General features: G+C 49.4%; 1 protein-coding gene across 1 annotated transcript; it reads right to left on the bottom strand.

Moving 5' to 3' along the window:
• Nucleotides 1-982: 982 nt before the first annotated feature.
• LOC309579345 (plasmanylethanolamine desaturase 1-like) lies at nt 983-15,958 on the bottom strand. Its single transcript, XM_082292611.1, has 6 exons — nt 15,759-15,958; nt 12,466-12,585; nt 5,421-5,512; nt 3,798-3,942; nt 2,932-3,144; nt 983-2,146 (listed from the first exon to the last, which is right to left on the bottom strand). The coding sequence occupies exons 1-6, from the start codon at nt 15,883-15,885 to the stop codon at nt 2,025-2,027; spliced, it is 819 nt and encodes a 272-aa protein (XP_082148737.1). The 5' UTR covers nt 15,886-15,958; the 3' UTR covers nt 983-2,024.
• Nucleotides 15,959-22,263: the final 6,305 nt, after the last annotated feature.

Raw genomic sequence — 22,263 nt, 5'->3', positions numbered from 1 at the left:
GCAGCCAAGAGAGGTTTGGGCAGCAGCAATGCCTTGAGCAGCACTTTGGAAGTACAAATTCTGGTGATTTGTGTCCCAAACCCATTCATTCCATCCACTGCTACTCACCTGGCTGTTAAACACGCAGAGAAAAGAGCTCAGAGGACCGAGTGCTTCGGGCTGATTTACACAGGTGCCCTGAGCATCCACCCAGTTCTCTCTAGGGCTCTCCAGTATCAACTGAAAGCATTTTGGGACTCCTACTGAAGTGGAAGAATTCTTTAATGTCAAAGCTGCATGGAGACCCGATACTGACTGAGGCAGTGGGAACAGACAGCAGTTTCATGTGATGGCATAAAGTTCTCCAATGGTCTGAACACTTAAATGAAATATTTTGTGACCAAGGTACCAACTGTGACTTTAATCTGCAGAACCCAGCTCAGAGGCATCTGCATTCAGTACTTCCCACTGAAGGAGAGTTACCAGGTCCCAACTCTTTCAGAAGCCATCCACCATATCTGAAGAAGTGGAGATCAAGGTCCGTCTAAACCTATGACTCAATATCATCATACCCTGCTCTTCAGGAAGAGGCAGTTTGAATTTAACACAATTTACAACTAGAGGAGGGAAAATACCTTACATTTGACCATCAGTAAGTTTTCAGTCAGGCAAGAACTAAACAAGATCCAAATCACATTATCTTGATAAAGTGCCTGTTGGATGTTTTTGAGAAACTTCTTCACCCTAAGTCAGTTGGGGTTACTCCTTTGCATCCAGAGCAGAATTAATTATTTACACTTCTTGAAAGGTGTAGAAGTTGGTGAAACATAGTGCCAGGCTCCTAAAATGCTGGCAGATGATCACTCCAAGCCAAACAAGCTGTGACAGGCTGCCAGGTGCCTCAGGTGTGGGACTGCACAGGGTGTTATGCAACCAACCACTGATCAAGCCCTTGCACTTAGTGCTGCCAGTGCAGCAATGAAGAACAGCAACAAGACTTGAACATGATTAGTATTATCCAACTGCTTTGTTATAAATATATTATATACATTCAAACATCACATTAAAATATTATTCCATTACACCAGAAGAGATTAAGGCTTTATATTATTTACAGAAACAAGCAAGCACCTTAAAAAAAAAAAACAAAACAAAACACCAGTCATTGACATTTCTGTTCTAACATTATGAGTTTGATACCTTGAGCTCTTGAATACAGCTATTTGCAGTGTGCCCAATGCTAGAACTATTTCAAACATTTATTGTCAGGGTAGGAAACACTTAATAGAAGACTCAGCAGTGAGCACTCCACACAAACAGACACGTGTGTTGTGGGGTGCCCTCCCTCTTCTCAGAGGCTCCTGAAGTTGAAGGCTTATGCAGAAACTGCTCAATTCCACGTGGAGAGTCGAAAGAGATTTGTTTTAAGGGAAACTGAAGACACTTGAGGATTGGTGGCCCCCCGGAGGAGCGGGATTCTCAAAGTCTGTTCCACGTGACGTCAATCAGGCTGAACATGATAGTGAAGACAGAGCTGTACGTTGATCAATCACTGAGTGCACTGAACAGTCATGATTTTATAGGCTTCCATTGCCCCCCCACTGTTCTCATGCAGTGCCCTTGCACTCCAACACCAAGTGACAAACTTGTCACCATTCTCCCTGTAGGTCTTAGGCAACAAGCTGTTTTGGAAGTGTTCAATAATGTTGATACAACACATGTTTCCTACGCCCCCACGTCCCCCTGGCATGCCCGTGCTGCCTCTGGCGTGCCCGGTACCTCACGGATACAGTGATGAAGCATGTTCTAAGGTGAAAGCAGACATGGCTAAACAAAAAGGTGCTCAGTGAGAGTAATCATCTTCATTTCAAGTATTGTTTTAAGAATTAGTTCTTTTCATTGTAGTCTGTGTTAACACTTTTTAGTTTGTGCTTTAGAGTCTGTTATTTCTTTGCAGGTCTTGAATTTGGCTGATGGCTTTATTTTTTTTTTTTTTTTAAAACAACATTGGCAACAAGTTATGGATTGCAGAAGGCTGGCAAAAGTTACTTGATTTTCTGAGCCCATTTCATGTCATCTGCTCTTGGCTTCTCCCCAGTAAGTCCTTGGATGATGTTCTCCAAACATCTCCAAAATCTTATCTTCTCTAACGGATAATTCAGCCAACCTAAGGGATTGCAAAGGAAAAAGAGGATTAGTTTGTGATAGTGTCCAAAGTTCAATGAGAAAAAAAAACCAACCAGCCCAATACTGCTAATAATGGTCAGGCTTAAACTTTCAGGACATAGTAGGACTGAAAGAATAGCTCTTTGGGAGGCAAGATTTTTGCCACCATCTGTCAAGTCAGGCTTCTTAACTGTACCATGTTTCTACATGACATTCTGCTAATGAGAATTAGATTTGTTTCTTGGCAGAGGTTTCAAAACCCACATGAACTGTTTGTGGAAGCCAATGACAGAACGAAGAACCAGAGTGGTTTATTTCCAGCTGTCCAATTAACTTGATAACTTATTTAGGATCGTGCAACACTGGTGACTGAGCATTTCCACCTGGACAGATATAATAGGAAGCTAACGTTTTCTGCCAACCTGTCCACTCCTCTGAGTCAGAATGAGTGGATGCTGAAAATCCAGAAGCCTGGCTTTAGAATTGAGCATTCCAGACCAGCTGCAGACATTCTGCTCTTCTGAAGGAAGAGCAGCTTTAATGAACAAACCTCATTAGTGGCCTGAGCTCACCAAGACCCCACACAATCGAATCTCAGCACCACTGACTGCTCCCTCAGGCTCCAAGTTCCCTGCAGCTGATCACAAACCTTCCCCCCCACTTTTGATGCAAAAACCCAGCTGCAGTTTTCCCAAAAGCTTGTGCAGCCAGAGCACAGTTAACTGCATGACTCTGCAGGTGTCTCGCAGCTGTCCTGGGCAGGGTGGCCCTGCAGGGTGGCAGTACCTGTGGTGATGCAGAAGTAGGTCTCGTGCGGGGACACGTGGTGGATCCTGTGGTGCTTCCGGGGCAGGATGATGTGCCAGTCCTGGAGGAATACCACCCAGCCTGGAAGGCCAAAGTACGTGTGGGACCACTTGTGGATCTGGTTCGTCATGGTAATGAAGATGATGAGGGCAAAGACGTAACACTCCCAGGGACAGGTCTCACACAGTGCCTCTGCAAAACACCACAGGCAGCTGAGAACACCAGTTATGGAACAGCACATTTCTACCAGGACAATGTCCTGCCCAGCCAGAGCTGCCTGCTGCTGCAGGAACTGACAAAGGCCTCACCAAAGCTGCTTTAGCAGAAGTGTCACAGGAGCCAGCGAGCCATAAGCAATTCCCAAATGTAACAAGACAGGCTGGGAAGTGCCAGAGTCTGTCAACACACCATAAACAGGAAGTCAAGCTGAGTTTACTATCTATAAAATTAATTTGATCCTTTAATTCTTGACTTTTAGTTTGCACATGAAGTATTTGTGCACAGAGATGAAGCACTGTTTTGTGTTACACACTTTGGAACAACGAGTTTCCCTAGATGTTCACAGCTTGGTCCCTCTTACAAAGAGTATTTAGCATAACTTCTAATCTTCTTTGCACAACTCTCCAGCCCCAGATTCTCTGATGAGCTAGAGAACCTCGCTGTGCCACCTTCTGCCACCACACCTGAAAGGGAAGTTTCTCTCCTTCCTTCCAGGAACACCATGCTTCCAACAGCTATTCCTTGTCATATCACATCCATGGATTTCTCCAAACTTCACACAGACAAATGTTCATTTCAATAGGAACAAGAACGCTAAACCACAGCAGTCAGAAGTAACAGCTTACCTGGGGAAAAAGAAACAAATTTGTATGCCATGTTTGCCAAGGGGACCAGTGTCATGAAGCAGTTGTCTCCATTGGTCTCTATGAAGTCATGCCTGGTGATTGCTGTGGGGTCAATATGATGTTCCCTAAAGGGTCTGATGAAAGCCTGGGAAAAGAATTGGATAAACACAATACCGCACTCAATAATGGTCTTGGAAAGAAAAATATTACAAAAAAGTAGCCCCAACAAACCCCCAAAACCCTCTCATAAATTCAGACCTGATGACTGAGTTGAAGAGAATTCCATAGTACAAAGCATGTAAGCAGGATTCAAACTTTTGTCATGACAACACTTCAGATCATTTGATTTACATTTGCAAAACAATTCAGTTCCCACACCCAAATCCAGGGTTTTTTTTGCTTTTCATTTTTATTATTCTTAATTTTCACTTAGAACCTTTAGTACGTAATCTTAAAAACAAAGCATCAGCACCTAAATTTCACAGGCAAAACAAGCCTGTGAAATTCACTTGCTAAGCAGAATCAACCAAGGGGAAAAAAAAACCACTAAAAAAATTAGAATTCAGCCTACCATATTTATGGGTGACAGATGCCAGCACTAACACACTAAATGCAAATTAAGTGACTGGACAAAGCAGTGGAAGACAAACAGACTATAGAGAAGTCACCTCTAGGAGCAGAAATCACATCTGAACACACAGAGCAATTGTTTTATTGTGTGGGACAGTCAAACCACTGATTTGCCCTTAACACTTCCAGCATGTCCAGCCTGTGCAAAGGTGTTCTGAGCAGTCTCAACTCATGGTTATTTAGTGCAGAGTCTCTGGCAGGGATTTTTAAAAATTATTTAATCTGTGCTCCAGAGAAACAGGGATTGAAAAGACTATGAAGTCTATCGGAGGTGAACAAAAATTAGCCAAACCAAACAGTTTTACTTCTGCTGTTGTAGTTCATGTAACTCTGGATAATAACAAGGAACAGCCCACAATTTTTTTTTTAAATAATGATCTTTCTAATATTGCACTGTGAGGAGTAATTAATGGTAGCTATTAAGAAATTTAATTAAGAAAACAGATTGTTGCTTACTACAGAAGCCAGTGAACCTTCCACCAAGCAACTGGCATTTGTAGCTGCAGGTGTATAATACATCTCAAATTAAATCTTCAGTCACCACCATTCTAATATTACTGTGTTACAACAGGGGCCCATAGAAGAGGGAATTGGGAAGATTCTTCCTGGAGCATCCTCCTGTTTCACAAGTTTTTAGGAGTTCAGCTGCAGGGACAACACTCCAAATCTGTGTTCCTGACCTTTTAAACATCCACAATGCCCAGCCAGGTTCCAACACTTGTGGTGTCACAGGCGATCCCCACAGAGCCTGGGGAGGTCTGCAAACACCGGTATTGCAGCTCTGCCAGCCTCAAGGCAGGTGACCAAATGGAGCAGTGCCACCTCGCAGTGTCCCCCAGGCCAGGTGCAAACCTGGGGCTGCTCCCTGGGCTGGGTGTGGAGCTGCTCACACTGGCAGGGCTGAGCTCAGAGCCCAGCTCAGCTGGGAGCACTGGCAGTGCTGCAGAAAGGGACTTCAGAACTTTTTCAAGCTGAAGAATGAAAATCCCAAACCTTTCCAACGATGGGTAGCTCCACAGATCCCCAGGTGTCTGCTCCCCAGTGGAACAGTCCTGAGAGGAAGTCGGCTGTAATAACTCCTGCAACTTCAATGAGAGAGAGAGAGAGTCAAACACAGCATTTTTACTGACTCAGTCACATCTTACACTTGTTTTACAAGTTTATTTGTTTATCTGTCTCTAACTTAGATACTTACAACCACATGAGATCTACCCAGTCTGAATACACATACAGTCAGGCAATTAGCAAAAAGAGGTTAGCAAGACACCATTTGGACAGTAACAATCTTCATTAAATCTATATTTGTGTTTATCCCATCTCCTACAGAAGAGGAATACCTCCCCTAGTGGGTACATTTTGCTCGGCTTACCCCTCACCTCTGCAGTCCTTCCCCTCACCTTTCATTTTCAAAAAGGGAGAAGAAATAAAAAAGCTCTTTTCATATTATAAATCACCCCCCACCATTGAATCCATTATCCAGTTGGCCCAAACTCTTGAATGCAGCAGGAGACACTTCAATCTTTATGTACCCCCTTATTATACTGAAGACAGCTTATTTTATAAGCAGTAAATCCTGTACATTTGTTTTTGTTCCAGACCACACATGCAGGCTACAGCAAGACTGGGTGGGACACAATAGCGTTTAGATCTGCTCCTAGCAGCTGAAAGGGCAAGCAGCCTGGGTTCAGGGGAAGATATCCAAACAACACTTCTCTTTGCAACAACTCAAATGCCATTCTCGCTGAGGTAATGCCCCCATTAGCCCGCCTCGCCTCCAGCTGCTGCATCATCCAAGTGAAATAACTGCAGGAACAGCAACACAAATTGAGGCAAAATACTGACAGCTCAATAGATGTTCCTCGTGTTTTTTGATGTCAGCTGGTAAAGGGAAGAATGGAGGGTGCCTGAAGCAGTGCATTATACTCAAGCAATTGGGAAAAAAATCTAACTACCAGCAATCTTGTTCCAGTTGTATGGCAGCAGGGTGTGCTCACTCCTCTGCAGCTGTGGAGGATGAGTTGCAATAAAGAGCAAGAGCTGTGCTGAGGTTTCACATGACCAGCACAGTAACACTTGGGGGGGGGGTGTGTGTCCTGTCCCCGGGCTCAGAGGGCACAGCCCAGTGCTGAACTGAGCTCAGCACCCTCACACAGAGTAAAGCACTGGCTTTACTGAAAATGGCAAGGCCAAGGCACAGGAGTTCAGCCGACGCTCAAAGGTGGTAAAAAATCTTGATGCTCTGTCATCGAGGCTGTGAGGGTGAGAGGAGATCAACAGCCCTGAGCATGAGTTAAGTGCCAACCACACAGTCAGAAAAAGCAAGGTAACCCCAGCTGAGGTACAGAACTGCAAACGGTGGATTCAACACTCACCAGAAGGCAGCTCAGTGCAGCATTAGGGAAGTCCTGACCCACACACATTAGCTTTCCTCCAGCTCACTGAGAGAGGGGTGGAGGATCGGCCCATCCAGGGGTTATTCCCGAGGAGAAGGAGATGCTTGGAGCATGCAGGAGGAGGGCAGAGGGCAACGAGCTGCAGGACTTGCTCAGAACAGTGGGATTCTTTGGTTTGCAAGCAGACTGCAGAATAAGGAGGAAGGAAGGCAGCCCAGCACACAGCGAGCCCAAAGGTGCACAAATGCACTCCAACCAGTATCCAAGTGAACACTCGACTGCCACACACATTTCCTCGAACTGCTGCTCTGTCCCATTTCCCCACACCTGTGATCCTCTGGCGTGGGCACCTCCCAGGCACAGTGGGGCCCTCAAACACCAGGTGCCTCTCCCCAGAGCCTGGACACGCCGGAGCGGGACATGGGGCTGGACATGCCCCAAAGACACCATGGACACAGGGCAGCTCTGTCCCGCTTGTGTCCTGCTCAGAAACCAGGGAATGTGTAGGGTTTGTGACCCCAGAAAGGCTCCACTCCACCTCTTCACTGCTTCAGAGTCAAACTGAGAGATAACCTGCAACCTCTGCTCTTGTGGGTGACTCTCAAACCACTTCCCGTGGCCAAGGCTGCTCCTGGGGCCTGCAGAAGGAGGAGGCCCCATGAGAGCTTTGAGAGAGAAAACTGCTGTGCATATTTACAATTAAAAGTTGTACCTCACCAAAATTTTACGAGCCAAGCTTAAGCTTGGCTTTGCATAGATAGAACGATCAAATTGTAACCTGGAAGTCTTACATCAAAATATACAAAGTTTCATATTTACTGTAAAAATTCAGTTAGAGTCTCTGAAGAGGACAAAACCAAGATAAGATGTTATTAAATAATTTGACGCTATTGTGTAACATCACTGAGAAGTACTCATGTTTAATCAGCGACTGTATTAACTGGTTGAACAGCACTAAAGGGTCGGCATGGCTAATTCCACACAGAAAAAAATCTTGTCTAAATATTGATATGCCAAAGCACCCGTTGTTTGTCACTTCTATGCTTATGAAAATAAAATGCCTTAGTCACCTGCAGTCCCCACATAATGACTCTCAGTACAGAGAAGGCAGGGGTTTGATACTATGGCAAGTTATGAGGCTAAAGTAATAATCCCTGGACATTTCAACAAGTGTAACAGCTTGGAAACAAAACAAAAGAGTTCATAATTTTGGCTAATAAAGCTGAGAAACTTTCACTCAGAACTCGACCTCAGAGTGCACACGAGAGGGTCTGGGAGAGCAAATGTGTTCCTGTGAATAGGAGTTACATCACACTGTAACCAGGGCTTCCAACAAGTCCTGTCTGCAGTGTCCGCACTCCAGGGACAGGAAAAGCCTGGGCTCCGTCACAGGAGCTCCCCTGGCAAGTCACTCACGGAGCAGACATCTCTCCTTGGGGCTACTCCCTGCCCGGGAATGCCTTGTGACCAATGTCCTGCCTCCAGCGATGCCTCCCGAGCACGGGCACACCTCGCCCCCCACCTCTCACCGGCACACCCCAAACAGCCTCGGGGAACAGCCACCGCAGCTTGGACACTGCAGCGAAAGGCAGATTCCCCAAAGAATCGGGGTCCTGTCTCCCCCAGGGCTGAACAGCAGCAGATCTTAAAGCAAACAGTCATCTACAAAAGCACAGCTTGGCTCAGAACCACCACCTGATAAACTAAATCCTCCGGCCAAACTCCCCTGTGACTTTAAGAGAGCCCCTGACAGCTGGGCAGGCACACAGAGCTGTCTTTGTCCCCTGTGCACACCCGTGGGGACACAGATGGGGCCGTGCCACCAGCGTCCCTGCAGTGCCAGGGCAGGAACCCCGGCAGACCCTGCCCAACAGCAGCTGCCAGCACGCCCAGGAGCCCATCCCCAATCCCACTGACACGAAGAACAGATAATGGTGGCAGCACCGCCTGCCGAGTGCCAACCAGCACTAGTAGCAGGTCACTCCACTTCCAAGAGCAACACCCTCCTCCTCCTCCTCCTCGTGCCGGGGCTCCATGGGAAAACACCGCAGTTCTGCCCACGGGATCCACAGCAGACACCGCACAAACCCTGCTACTGCAACACAAAGGTATCTGTGAAACGCTTACAGAATCAAAGCTCGGCCACCCAATCGCAACTGGCAGAGTTTCCCTCTTTAAGAGATGTCGCACCAGAGACGGAAACACAAAGTTACCCGCAGCTACCAAGTAACCGATGGTAACTTCATGTAGGGTAAGACAGCAGGTGACAAAGAACCAAATTATTTGGACCAGCACTGAAGTAAAGGATCATTTTCCTTTGCTAACTGAGGATTCTGGTGTAATTTCAAGAGCCTTTAAAAACAAAATTTCAAGTGGAAACTCATTTTAATGCACATAGTAAATCCAAGATGAAGTGACATCCTTGGAGCTGTGAGGCAGCAGGATGTGGATGCCTGACCCACATGCCCAGCAGTCACTTCAGTCAGCACTGACGTCTCTGGAGTGTTTTTTCTCCAACGTGTGCCACAGCTTTCGTGTGTTACACACGCATTGTCTGGCTCTGCAATGCAGCTCACCAAGGGCAACCCTGCAGAGCTCCTGGAGCTTGAAACAAAGAGGTTCTGGGCCTTGATGAGATCCAGTTTCTATTTTGAAACTGCACTAAGTGATTTCTTCCTGTGTGCTCTCTCTGTCTAACCCACAACCTCTGCAATAATGAAACGTACTTCAGATGGGTTAAAAAAATCAGTTGCCCATCTTTCAAGAGAGCAGTAATTAATTGTAACTTGCATCATGTCACAAGATGTTCCTAAAGATATCTGTCCTATGTGGGGCAGTTCTTACAAATATAAACAGGTTACAACACAAAGTTAACTCTTCATTTTTTTGTAAGACTGCAATGAACAGTCCCTGTCACAAACAAATGTGGCTGCAGATAAAAGCCAAGTGTCTGAAACAAGTCAACCAACTTGGAAAAATGGGGTTTAAAACCCTAGACAAAATAGAAGGAAGGAGAGGAAAATGAAAACCAAGATTCATGCTGTAACTTGCCAAACTTTTTATCTAGATACTACTAATATATGAACTATATACTCCACTCGTGTACATTGGATAATATGCTGGACACCACAAGCTCACCTGAAGGTATAAGGGCTTTCAAGCCTGATACTACATGTTTTGGTGAGGCTTTTCTGCTTACCACACAATAATCCCTTTGCCAGCCTTGTCCCTGGCACTACCAACCTTCGATTACAGTGGCAGAGGCTGCTCTGGTTCTGTGGCACTGCTGGGATTGTGTCCTGCTGCAGTGGGAAAAGTCGGGGTGTTCAGGCTCCCTCACAGCCCCGTTCCCAGCCAGGGCTGCCTGAGTTAACTGGGTGCTTGTGTGCATGCAAATAAAACACCAAACTCAAATGTGTGCTACTCTCAGCTTGCAGAAAGAGGAACAGTTCTATGGCTGCCCAGCAGTTGAGGATATCCAGAACAGGGCATGAGTGCAGTTAGCACAAACCACAACAGAAATCCATCCTCTGCCTGCTCTTCTTTTTTTTTTTTTGACAGTGAGGAGGGGAAGGAAATTGTCTCATCTCTGCTAAACCAGCCTGGAAGACGAGAGAGTCCCGTGGCTCTTCCTGTCCAGCAAGCTCATCCTCAGTGAGCAGGACACAGCCCAGTGCAAGAGCCACTGAGCCAAGGCCACGGAGGTGTCCCCTCAGTGCTGCGCTCCCTTGCAGACAGTGAGTGACTCAGCACGGCCACGGCACCTGCCTCCCACACCCCCACAGCACACAGGGAGGGACGTGCTGCCTGACTGCCAGCCACAGGAGCAGATCTCTTCTGTCCCAAGAATCGCCAGGTTAAGGTATTTACAGTATTACTCATGTTACAATTCCATGTGCCCTTAAAGGCACAAAGAAAGAAGCTATGACACGGCTTTTAATTGCAGACACAGGGTTTAGGCTCAGTGACATGATGCAGAACGTTCAAACCACTTCATTTCCTAAAAGAATATATGCGTTTACGTGAGAGTACACAGGAGTCCTGATCCACTGAACAGGTCTGTGCAGCAGAACAGATCCAGCCCACTGGATCAGTGACCCCTTTCAGATTCCCAAAGACCTGGCAGGAACTTGATCTAAAGCTCCGTCTTCATTAGCAGAATGTTTATTTTGTGACTTCAGCTCGAAGGTCAATATTCCAAGCCAAGCCTGAGGGAAGCTGTGAATGGAACACACCTCACCCTGCAGGTGACTCAGGATTCCCAACTGTGCCCGTGGAGCTGCTCACGTATTTAGGAATCAGGACTTTTATGGATATGACTTTCACAATATGCAATAAAACCTAATAATCACTGTTAATTAGATATCATTCATGCTTCACCTGGAGAAATAATGTATTGAAGGCAGCAAAACAAGATAGTGTGTACAAAAATGAGTGCCATAAAGTAGTAAGTGCTTCAGGCTATCTATCAGTTATTTCCACACCACTTTATTTACACAGAATCCAGATTCTGCTATTTTAATCATTCACTACTATTTAAATAATACTATCAGTGAATTGGCAGCTTTATCAGTTAAACTGGTAACCAGGATATCAGAGAACTCAAGCTTTTATCAATATTAACTTTGAGATGAAAGCCAGCTGCGAACAGATTGCACCACAGGTTAACCATCATTGCTGATTCTCTTGTCTGGCTCTGCCCTCATTCCTAAGGAGCAGTTCCCATGCCATGTTCTTCTCCATTCCTCCCAACACCTCCACCTAATCAGATGAGAGCAGGCAAGACTGAATAAGGCCAGGAGAGCTGGTGTGACTCACAGTGGAGGACACTGCTCCCCCCCAGCCCCAACACAGCCAATAACCTCTACACAGACATCAGGAATTACCACATACCAGATTTGGCAGAAATTCAGAGCTTCTATCATGTACCACTGCTTGAACCTGGTGCAGTACTTTGGGTGGGCTTTGTTTGTTTGTTTGAACTCATTAGCAATGCACAGCACTGATTATGAACAAGTACCATTCTCTTCTAAAACAGACATCTCACACAGTTTACAGGGAAGCTATTTTTTTCTAAAGCACAGGGGCTGAACATTCTTCCTCTCCTCCACAGAAGAGGTGGAATCAGCTTTTCTTATATTCCTGGAAAAAGTCATCATTCAGGATAAAGGCCAAACATCACATCCTGACATGAAAGCACAATTCTCCAAAATTCTCGTGTTCAGTCTGCAGTCCCCAGAAATGAAGCCAGTTTGATGCCTGAAGTGCCTTTTATAACATTTCTCTTGAGCTTTTGCATTTTGAAAAGTTCTTGTGAATATTTTTGTCGATCAATGTATTTTGTTTCCAACTCTGACCATTCTGACAGCTCTTTTCCTTCTCAATAGTCCTTACACTTGCGGTGACTACCCAAGAACACCAAACTTACCCAGCTACATCAAAACTTCCCCTCTGAGATACTGAGAAGCCACTGAAATGTAAAGACGAAGCAATAACACAGTTTGCAGATGGTCTCAGTTTCAGAGGCTCACACACAAATGTCCCTCTCCCTTTCCAATAGCAAGTCAAGCCTTAAGGATCCCACATTTGCTTCCCACACCACAACAGTCTTCCCTTGAGCAGGGCAGCAAATAGTTCCTACTTACATATCCCAACGAGAACTGAGGGTGTGTGTTCCAGTCGCAAGTAGAAGAGGAGATTGTAAAAATTGAAACAGATCAGAGAGAAGCATAAGATGACAGAGATCCATTCTTGTAGTCTTTTTCCTGTTGGTAAAAAAAGGAAAAAGGCATGTTTTACTTTTATCTGAGAGGACATTTTGAAGCCTAAAATAACAGAGACAGACCATTCTACTGCCTGGATGACTTGCTCCATTTGTCCGACAGGGAACTGAAACAGAAACTTATTTATCCATGGGAGGCGCACACATTTTGTTTAATGACATTCCCCTTCCCCAAGCCACTACTAACCTCTTCCCTCTGCCCTTGTCCAAATAATGGGGCCAAATCAGGCATCATCTCACACTGTCCTAGTTTCCCTCTCCCTGAGATTGCTGGCATAAAGTTCCTCCATGTCACATCTTTTCTCAATTTGCATTCATCCAATATTCAGTGTTACTGGAAGGGCTGAATCTGGGAACAAATTTCTGGCCTTGAACATATTTAAATCACCTTGTGATCCGTAATATTTACAAGCTCTGAGATTTTAAATAAAGCTGTTGTACTAACAGGAAAAAGCACCATTCTCACCATTCTGCATTTTGGTGGCCCTGGAATGGCTTGTCTAACGTCACAAGCATTCCCCCGAAGCTTCTCCCTGAACTGTTGTCTTGTCTGCGCCCTCCATCTCCCAGGCAAAGGCTGTGAACTCTCAGCCCTTCTGAGATGACAAGGGACAGAACAAGAAAAGAGAAAGAACTGGCATAAATTCTCTCCTGCACCTTGCTGTACCACTTTGTACCTCAATAAAAAAATCATTTACTGCCTATAAAAAGGGAACAGGCACATCAGAATACAGTAACACTTTGAGCATCACACTAGCAGCAGAAAGCTGCTCCCTGTTCTTCACTGCTGGATCCCCACAAGGCACCGAGGCAGAGTGCAGGGAACACTCAGGCTGAGACCTGCATGGATTAGGGCACAGAACAGACCTTTAATAGCCAAGGCCAAGAAGATCTGAGCTGCCACCATGGCCAGAAGGGCCAGGGCTGCAGGCAGCTCTTAATGCTCTCTGGAGCTGCCAGGTCAGTCCCTGCCTGTGTGAGGGGTCAGCCAGCACAGCCTCCTCTTGCCCAGGGCTCCCCGGAGCAGCTACCCCGCAGCCCCTTCCCCAGTCCCTCTGGCAAAGCAGAGCACAAGGAGGGCTCAGCGAGGACTCCAGTGAGGTGCATGTGCTCTCCCACGAGCAGAGGCACACTCAGGCCTGGCATGTGTCCAGGACAAGAGCTTCTGCCCTACTCCTCCTCTCTGCTGACCTAATGCCTGATCAAATTTCTCCTCCTAAATGCTAAATCAAGTCCTCCTTCTCAACTGTACCATGCAATGAGCAGGGAAAGTAGGAACATAAATGGAGGGAGGATCAGTCTTATCTCCAATGTGCCTACAAGGCAATATTTGAAAGTATGAACAAAGACTTTGACAGGTCAATTTTAGAAGTTCTAGAAGGGCCATGGGTATGTAAATTAACATCCTCTGCAGTACCAGAGGAGAGAATAATAAAATTAAATTAAGACACAAGAACAGCCATATTTGACAGCAGCATCAGGTCACAATGTGGGTGATTCTATAGAGATCCCTGGAGTAATGAAAATAAGAGTTAATTAACACTCATTTCCTGCATAAGAAAACCACACCCTGATTAGAGGAGCTAAGTGGGTAGATCCTCATGGAACAATTAGCTTACTGCTGGAAAGGAGGCTGGCAAGTCCCCCGAGTTCAGTGTGTGCAAACACCTCTGTACTCCGAACACAGGGATCCAGGATGGCTCTCAAGATATCCAGGTTCAAATACGCAGCCTCAGGTCTGCACTGGGAAGGCAAATCAGTCAAGGAACTGAGTCAGCGCTGATAACGTATGTTTAAAGGGCACTCAAATCCCAAAGTGTGTCCTGTGTGAAGGAATGAAGTGCCAAAGCCACAAAGTACGTGCTTAAAGAAATCAGGGGAATATTCCAGTCATGTTCACTCTGCACAATTCAATGTAATCCCCGTTCTTATGAATTCAGAATTTGAACATGATATGCTACCACCACAAAACATATTCTGGCATTGCTTATGTAAATTTTTTATGGAATGCCAGAAGAAACCTGCATATCTAATACACCCTCAGCTCTCTGACATATCACTGTACATGTGTACAGCCAGCGAGAAGGACAGCAAGCTCTTTGGGGAGGAAAATCTTTTCCTTATGAGCCAGACCAGTGGTAAAGTCAGTGACCACTTTTATGTGCAGCACAGGCATCAGTCCTGGATGGACCAGAGCAACTGAAAGGTGTCACACAGGACCTTCTCAAAGGCAAGCAGCAGGTGAGCAAAAGAAACTGAAATGGGCAGACTTGCCCCAGTCACACAAACCACCAAAGGCCTTGGATTTCCTATCATCACATGGCTCTCTGCGAGTAAGAACACCCACTCGTGCAGGAATTGCCTTGGATGTGCAAGCTGGGCTCAGCTGATCTGCTGGAAACCACAAGATGCTGAAAACACATCTTCCCTTCCCTAATTCTTCACCAGAGAATAGATTCACTAGGAATAGCAGGAATACCCAGCACTGCTCACACCATGAGCTAAAAACAAATCATGGTTTTTTTTACAAGGACTTCGCAATTATTTCCACACCATAGTCAAACAGTCATTTACTGAGCACTCCAATGAAAAACTGAAGCTTGTTTGACAAGTTCCAAGCTTCAGGAAGAGCGAAACAGGAATTCAAGCATCCCTCTGCCCCTTTCTGAGGTGCCAGGCCTGGAGATCACAGGGTAGCCCACTGAACAGATGTTCTGAAGGCAAAGCTTCTGTTGTTACCTCGTGTTGCGACCACATCTGCCCACCTGCGTCTAGAGCGAAAGGTTCGCTCTACGCTGGTCGGCTTTGGAGAGCAGAACGTCCATTCTGGGCAGTTTCTGCTGGAAACGCTCCCGCCCGCAGCCCGGCCCGTGCCGCAGCCCCGCTCGGAGCCCCGCGCTGCCCCCGCCGGGCCGAGGGACGGCAGCCCCGGGCCCTGCCCGCTCTTCCGGGGGAACGGAGCCGCGCGGGAGCGGCCGGGGCCCGGAGCGGCGGGGAAGCCGGGCCGGGGGAGCCGGGCCCGACAGGAACCGGGCACAGCAGAACCGGGCCCGGGGAGAACCGGGCTCGAGGGGAACCGGGCTCGAGGGGAACGAGTCCTGCGGGAGCCACCTCGAGCACCCGGCCCGAGGGCCCCGCCCGTCCGCGCCGCCTCACCTGGCGAGTAGAGCTCGGCCAGCTCGCGGGCCCCGGCGTGCTGAGCGCCCCAGCGCCGCCCGCCGCCCTCGGGCTCCTCCGCGGCCTCGTCCCGCGGCGCCGCCGACCCCGGGCCGCTCTCGGCCATGGCGCGGCCGCTCTCGGCCACGGCCCGGCCGGGGATGGGCGCGCAGAACCCGCGGGCGCGCCCGGCAGCGACGGGAACGGGCCGCGCTGCGGCGGGGGGGGCGGGCGAGCCGGGCCCCGCCCCCGCCGCCTCCCGCCAATCGCCGGCGCCGCCGCGCGCCCGCCGGACCAATGGGCAGCGCCGCCCGGCGCGCAGCAGCCAATGGCGGGGCGGCACGGCCGGCGGCGCAGCGCGGGGCGGGGCCGGGCGGCGGCCGGGTCGGGCGCGGGGCCGGGTCGGGACCGGGCGGGGCGGGGCCGGGGCGGGGCCGGGGCGGGGCCGGGCAGGGTGGGGCGGTGGGCGCCGTCCGGTCCGGTTCGGGTCGGGGGCGGAAGCGCGGCCGGGGCGGGGCCGGGGCGGTTCCGGGCGTTCCCGTTCGCACCGCCCCCTCCGCCCCGTGCCTCGCGCGCCCTCTGCCGGCGCGGGGCGCTGTTCCCGCGGTACCGCCCGCGCGTGCCCGCGACCCGCCGCAACGGCGACAGGGAAGTCGCCGTCGGTGCCTTCGGTGACCCCGCCGCGGCCCTGAGCAGCTGCGGGGAAAGGCACGCGCCGTGCTCTCGGTTCGGGAGAGGTTAAATTATAACAGCTCGCTGCTCACACAGACGTTGTTAACCGGCGGTGCCGGGACACTCCCGGTGGGTCTGAGACAGGCGGCCACGCGTGCCCGTTACGAACGTGTAAGTTAGAGGAGGATGTAACTGGTTCTGGTTGAAGCACGTTCCCGGGAGCGGTTCCCAAGTGTGTGTTGGTGATCCCGGTTTGTCAAGGCCAGAGGGCGGTCGGGAGGAAGAAACGCCGGCAAATTGCTACCAAAGCTTGGCTTGGCATGGGCTATCAAGCTTCCTTGGAAAACGGCTTAGGATCGGCGGGACCAAAGCCGCATCTGTCCGTACAACGGCACGGCCCGAGCGGCGGCGCGGCCCCGGCCCCGGTAACGCCCGGCCCACGGCAAGGCACGGCCCGCCCGCTAGGTGGCGCTCCAAGCCCGCTGCCGGGCCGGGCGCGGGGCGGGGAAAGGGATCGGGATCGGGATCGGGATCGGGATCGGGATCGGGACCGGGATCGGGATCGGGATCGGGATCAGGATCGGGATCGGGATCGGGGTCGGGATCGGGGTCGGGACCGGGATAGGGATCGGGATCGGGATCGGGGTCGGGACCGGGATAGGGATCGGGGTCGGGATCGGGGTCGGGATCGGGGTCGGGACCGGGATAGGGATCGGGATCGGGATCGGGATCGGGATCGGGGTCGGGACCGGGATCGGGATCGGGATCGGGATCGGGGTCGGGATCGGGATCTGGCCCAGGGCGGGGCTCGGGGGTCTCCTTGCCGGAGCAGCCTCGCCGGGTCCCCGCGCCCTCGACACGGCCCTGCTGCGCCTCAGCCCCGCCGGGACCGGACGGACCCGGACGGGACACGGGGAAACCTCCCCCTGCTGAGGAGCCCGTTTGCCCGGAGCCCTCCCCGAACAGCGACTCTTGGCGCCTTCCACACTGAACTCCTCCCCTGACCCCGCACCGGAGCGGCGGGAGCTGACATTGGTTCTGCTGGTGCACCTGGCGCTGTCCCGGCTCCGGTCGCATCCCCCCGGCTGAGCGCAGCCCCCGCGGGCGCTCGGCCCCGCACCTGCCCGCTCCCCGCTGCCGCTCCGTCCGCCCGAGGCATGGGGGGAGCAGGAACTGGCTGAGGTTCCTCGCTGGACTCTCTCTGGCATGGGAAAATGTCAGTGGGTGGCAGAGCTGGAACAGCCAGCTCCCGTCCAAAGCCGTAAATGCAAAGGTGGGGAGATGACAAGAACCGAGGAGCGCGGCGTGTGGAGGACAGAACAAACACCCTGGTTACCCCCACCTGGCAGCCCGTCCATTCAGCCAGCTGCCAGGTGACACAAACAGCCCCGGCGTGGTTCCGAGTGCCAGGACTCGCGAACAACAAGTCCAAACCGATTCCCTGGCAGCCCAGCTTTCCCTGTGGTGCTGAACACAGGATGAGAGCAGATGAAAAACAAGTATTTGTATAGTCTAGAGCACAGACTTTTAATACTTTTAATAAAGAAAAAATCTTCTAATTCTTCACCTAAGCCCATTCTCCTGTTACCCCCTCTCAGACTTCCCTTGTTTTATATTCCCCCTGTCCATACACCCCGTGGAGTTCAAGCTACCTGTCCCACAGCCTCAGGACCTCAGAAGAGTTCTCCTCTTTTAGAAATTTCCTAAATGATCTACCAGGTGCTGTTACTAGGAACTTCTGACACTTTGCAGGGTACCCTGGAATGGTAGAAATCTTTTTCCTTTGGTGGATCTTTTGAAAGCTTGGATACACTAGAGATCACTAATACATGATCTGTAACAAATTCATCAAAGCAGGAGGCTGCAAATACCCAGGAAATGTCAGGCAACTACAGAGAACTTCTGGAAAGTTAGTGGACAGCAACTTCTCTGCCATTTTTATTGGAGCACAAGGAAATGGGCTACTCATAAAACACAAAGTCACTTCTCACTGTCCCTGTTCAGACTGACAGCCCACATCCTTCCAGCCAGACAGCTCCAGCAGGGACTTTCTCTGCCGTGCAGGATGGAGATTGAGGCTTATGCTTTGTCACTGCTCCCTTCCATGGGCCTTTGTGTGCTCTGACTCTTCCTCCTTCCTTTGTTTCTCAGAGCCATAGAGTGCGTGCTCCGACCTCAAATTTGCTCTGGAAAATTTTCTGTCTGGCCAGGGAAGGTATTTCACTGATGTTGTCCCACCAGTGTCAATCTCCAGGTGTCGTCTCCGCGCGCCCGGTAGGGCAAAGAGTAACGTGGAGATAAAGGGGGATTGAGCAATGCAGGGCTGCAAAGGCCAAGCCTGCTGGGTCAGAGGTGAGCAGAAAATCAGCAGAAGACCAACAAAAACCATGTCACAGCCCATCACCATGTCACACGGGAACAGGGTGAGGGAGCGCTCTCAGGGAAGGACTCTGGTCTGTAACAAAAGAAGCGAAGGAGGCCAGGAGACACAGCCTGCGACCGCCCGGGGAGCTCCCTGCCCCTGGGACTGCCAGCACAGCATCCAGCTGCGAGGGCAGGAGGGGGAAAGCATGTGGCAATCACTTTCTGTGTTAAAATGAAGCAAAGTCTCGAGCCTGGTCTAAGAGTTGGGGCAGACAGAAGGAGAGCCAGCCTCTCTGTGAGTTGAGACATTGCCCGTCTGACATTTCGTAAGTGCTGTTTTTACAGCAGAGAACAGCAAGTGGAGAGCAATAGTTTCAAACCTGTGCTCTGCCAGGTACAGCTCGTGAGTTGTTGTTGGCATATGGTGTGCGGCTGAATAAAGACAGACCTGGGGCTAGGGAGAAGGGAAAAAAAGTGCTCAACACTCTCAGAAATAAATTTCAATGTTACTTCTCTATTTTATAGCCTTTATTGCAACATTGCTCTACTTAAGTCAGTCTTTTAGGCAAGGTCCCCTCCTACCCCCCAGAGACCTTCCCACACCAGCTCCGTGCTCTTCCCCTGCTTGCTTGCAGGGACACTGTTCTGGGATCCCTCATGTTCTCCTCTAGCTCACCTCCAGCACACTGCCCACAGCATCTCAGGCACTGCTGCAGCTGCCAGCTGCTGGCATCACCTTCCTACCCCACTGCCCCTGCTCTGCCCCTCTGCTGGTCCAGACCACAGCTCTGGAGGGGTGGGCGAGCAGCTCCGGTGTGATGCAGCTCTGATCTTACTGACCTGCTAAGAGTTATTGCCAGGGAAATAATAAATGGGACAAAACTGCAGCAAGAATCATCAGAAATGTCAGCCAGCCTCTTTCTAGGGTATGACCTTCAGTCCAGAGACCTTCTGATAAACACTTCATTGTTTGAGCCATCACCACTAAACTAACAGCATCTCCCCAAAGCTCGTGTCATTCCAGAGACAACTCCTGTAGACCTGGAGCACATGAACTGGAAAGCTTGTAAGAAATCCTGGAAAAGAAGACAATTTCCAGGAAGAAAATTCCTCTGCAATGCTTTACTGTAGGTCTGAGCCCAGAGCTGCAAAGCTGTGGCTCCAAAGTGCAAAGAGAGAGCAGAGTTTAATTCATGACGGAGATGAACAGTGAGGATGAGATTTTTCCCTCCACCTTTCCACGACGCTGGTCTCCTCCTGTTCCCCTCCCCATGTCTCTATTGTTTCACACATGAATGTAGAGGAATCTGGATGTTATTGCATCAGATTTTTTTTTCCCAAAATGTTATGCTCTTACTAAGTAATTTGGGACTTTTGCTGTCTCCTCCCTCAGCTGAATAATTCTGAAAAAAAAAGAAATCATGAAATCACTAGAAGGAAGGTGCGTCTCACAGAAGCGCTGCTTTTCTAACGAATATTGCTCTGTTGGGAGACAAGCTGAAGAAGGTCTGCTGCCAGTGCCTGCATCCCTTTACCAGGAATGTCTGCATCTCCCTGCCTGAAACATCTCTGAGGAGCTTTTCCAGGACAATTACTAGCAGCCTCTGCACATCTGGCAAGGCCAAGCCAGGCACTCTCGGGGACAGAGCTCTGTGTGCCCAGACCTCGGCTCAATCCTGTGATGTGAGCCTCATTCTGCACCTGTTCCCATTTCAAAACCCCCACTTCTGGCCATGCATTTGTTGTGACAAGTGCAGAAATAACTTAAAAGAGACCAGAGTTAGCTCAAAACCTGCTTGCCGAATGCTGGGGTTTTGGATAAGTGGTTAGTCCCGCCAACAAGGTTCCCATGAGAAGCTGAGAATGGATGTTGGCTCTATGAGAGTGGATGTTGGGATTTGAGGTGAGCTGGAGGAAGTTGAAAGAGATCCAGGTAGAGCAGGGAGGTGAGGGGGAGAAGGGAAGGAGGGGACAAGCTGGGCATCCAACCTGAATTACCACCCCAGCTGACGTGATCGGGGTGACTGCGGGATTACTCAGCACTGGCCGGGAGAGCAGGTGTGGGCCACGCCAGCCCTGATAGAATCTGTTTCACATGACAGTTGCACAGACATTTTATTTTGTTAGGGAAGATTAACCCCAGGCAGGAATACAACTTTCTGCTGCAGAGCAGCAGAGAATAGGGCAGAAATTTGAAGAGGGCAAACTTAGATCTCCAAAACCATCTTGAAAATCTGTTCAGGAATTTTACCAGGCAGCTTTAGCATTTGACTTTAGCTGAGGAGCACGGCAAGCTGGAGACCTGTCACAGTGATGCCAAGGCAGACCAGCCGTGCCTGTAGCAGGTCACCATGCAGGAGACCTCCTGCCTCTGGGGCCCTGAGATGGTTCGGGGTAGGAAACACGAGACAGATTTTTAAGAGTTCGGTTGGAAGGGCCAGTTAGGGCAGCCGCTGCATGTATTCTGCCAGATCAGAATGCAGGATAAAGGCACAGGATGAGGGAGTAAACAGCCAGAAGAACAAGCCCTGGCTCACTGCAACTTGCCAGTATTTGCACCCAATACAGATGTTTGTATTTATGAAGGTATGGGCTCCAACTACAATCTCCAGACCCACCTCTCTGGCCAGGCCCAGCTCCAATTTAATCTCTAGTGCATTCACCAAAGATTAACTTGGTAGATAAAGATGGAACTAGAAATATTTGAAGCCTGAAAACCTGTTAGGGAGCTTTTGTTATGGAAACAAACAAAAAAATCCTATTAAAATGTGAAAAGAAAGATAAAACAGAAAAAGAAAAAAAGAAAAAGTCTGATGATCCACTGACTGATTCTTGAATTCTTCCTCTTTTCCGAGTTCTGAGGTTTGAACATTAAGAACAGTTGACTGTTTGAATCATATAATGCAATACCTGTTCCTCTGGCTTAACGTTACAATATTTCCCACACCGCAGGATTGCTTCACATTATTCTAAGAGGCAGTGTCATTTTCCCTGCAGTGCTAGGTCTTCTTTACTGAGGGAGGACACTCCTACTTCCTTTAATTATATGTTTTGTTTTAAATTAATGTCCTTTATTCTGGGGATGAATCATCAGCTTGTAGACAGGTAAATGTGGGAGTAAGAGAGTGAAAATATAAGTTTGATTCCCAAGGTGGGTGTCTTTAATTAAAACGGACATCAGGATTCAGTCTGCCATCCCAAACTTACCCCGCAAATCTAAAAAGCTTTTGGATTCCACGTTCCTATGCACAAATCTCACTCTCCTCTGACCCCGTTCCGTACGCTCGGTCCCCTTCGGCTCCAGCCCCGATTCCCTGTCCCTTGTGTGCTCTGACAGTTGCCCCATATCATGCAAAGCAAATATGCCAAGACAAACTTTAAGGCCCCCGTCGGTGCTTGAAGCGCTGGGGAGGGAGCGCCGGCTTTGCTGGGCTCTGGCTGCTCGCAGCGGCCAGGAGGAAGCTGGGGC

Source organism: Coloeus monedula (genome assembly GCF_965178545.1).
Source record: "Coloeus monedula genome assembly, chromosome: 17".
Lineage (NCBI taxonomy): Eukaryota > Metazoa > Chordata > Aves > Passeriformes > Corvidae > Coloeus > Coloeus monedula.
Note: the sequence above shows the minus strand (reverse complement) of the source record. Positions and strands in the feature narration are given on the sequence as shown.

Bases quoted from the DNA above. Each gene is read 5' to 3' on its own strand.
- LOC309579345 (XM_082292611.1), bottom strand. From the start codon at position 15,885: ATGGCCGAGAGCGGCCCGGGGTCGGCGGCGCCGCGGGACGAGGCCGCG. The intron at 3,943-5,420 runs GTTTGGGATTTT...TTCTTTTCCCAG, and splicing joins AGCTACCCATCGTTGGAAAG to GCTTTCATCAGACCCTTTAG. The intron at 2,147-2,931 runs GTACTGCCACCC...GCAATCCCTTAG, and splicing joins CTACTTCTGCATCACCACAG to GTTGGCTGAATTATCCGTTA.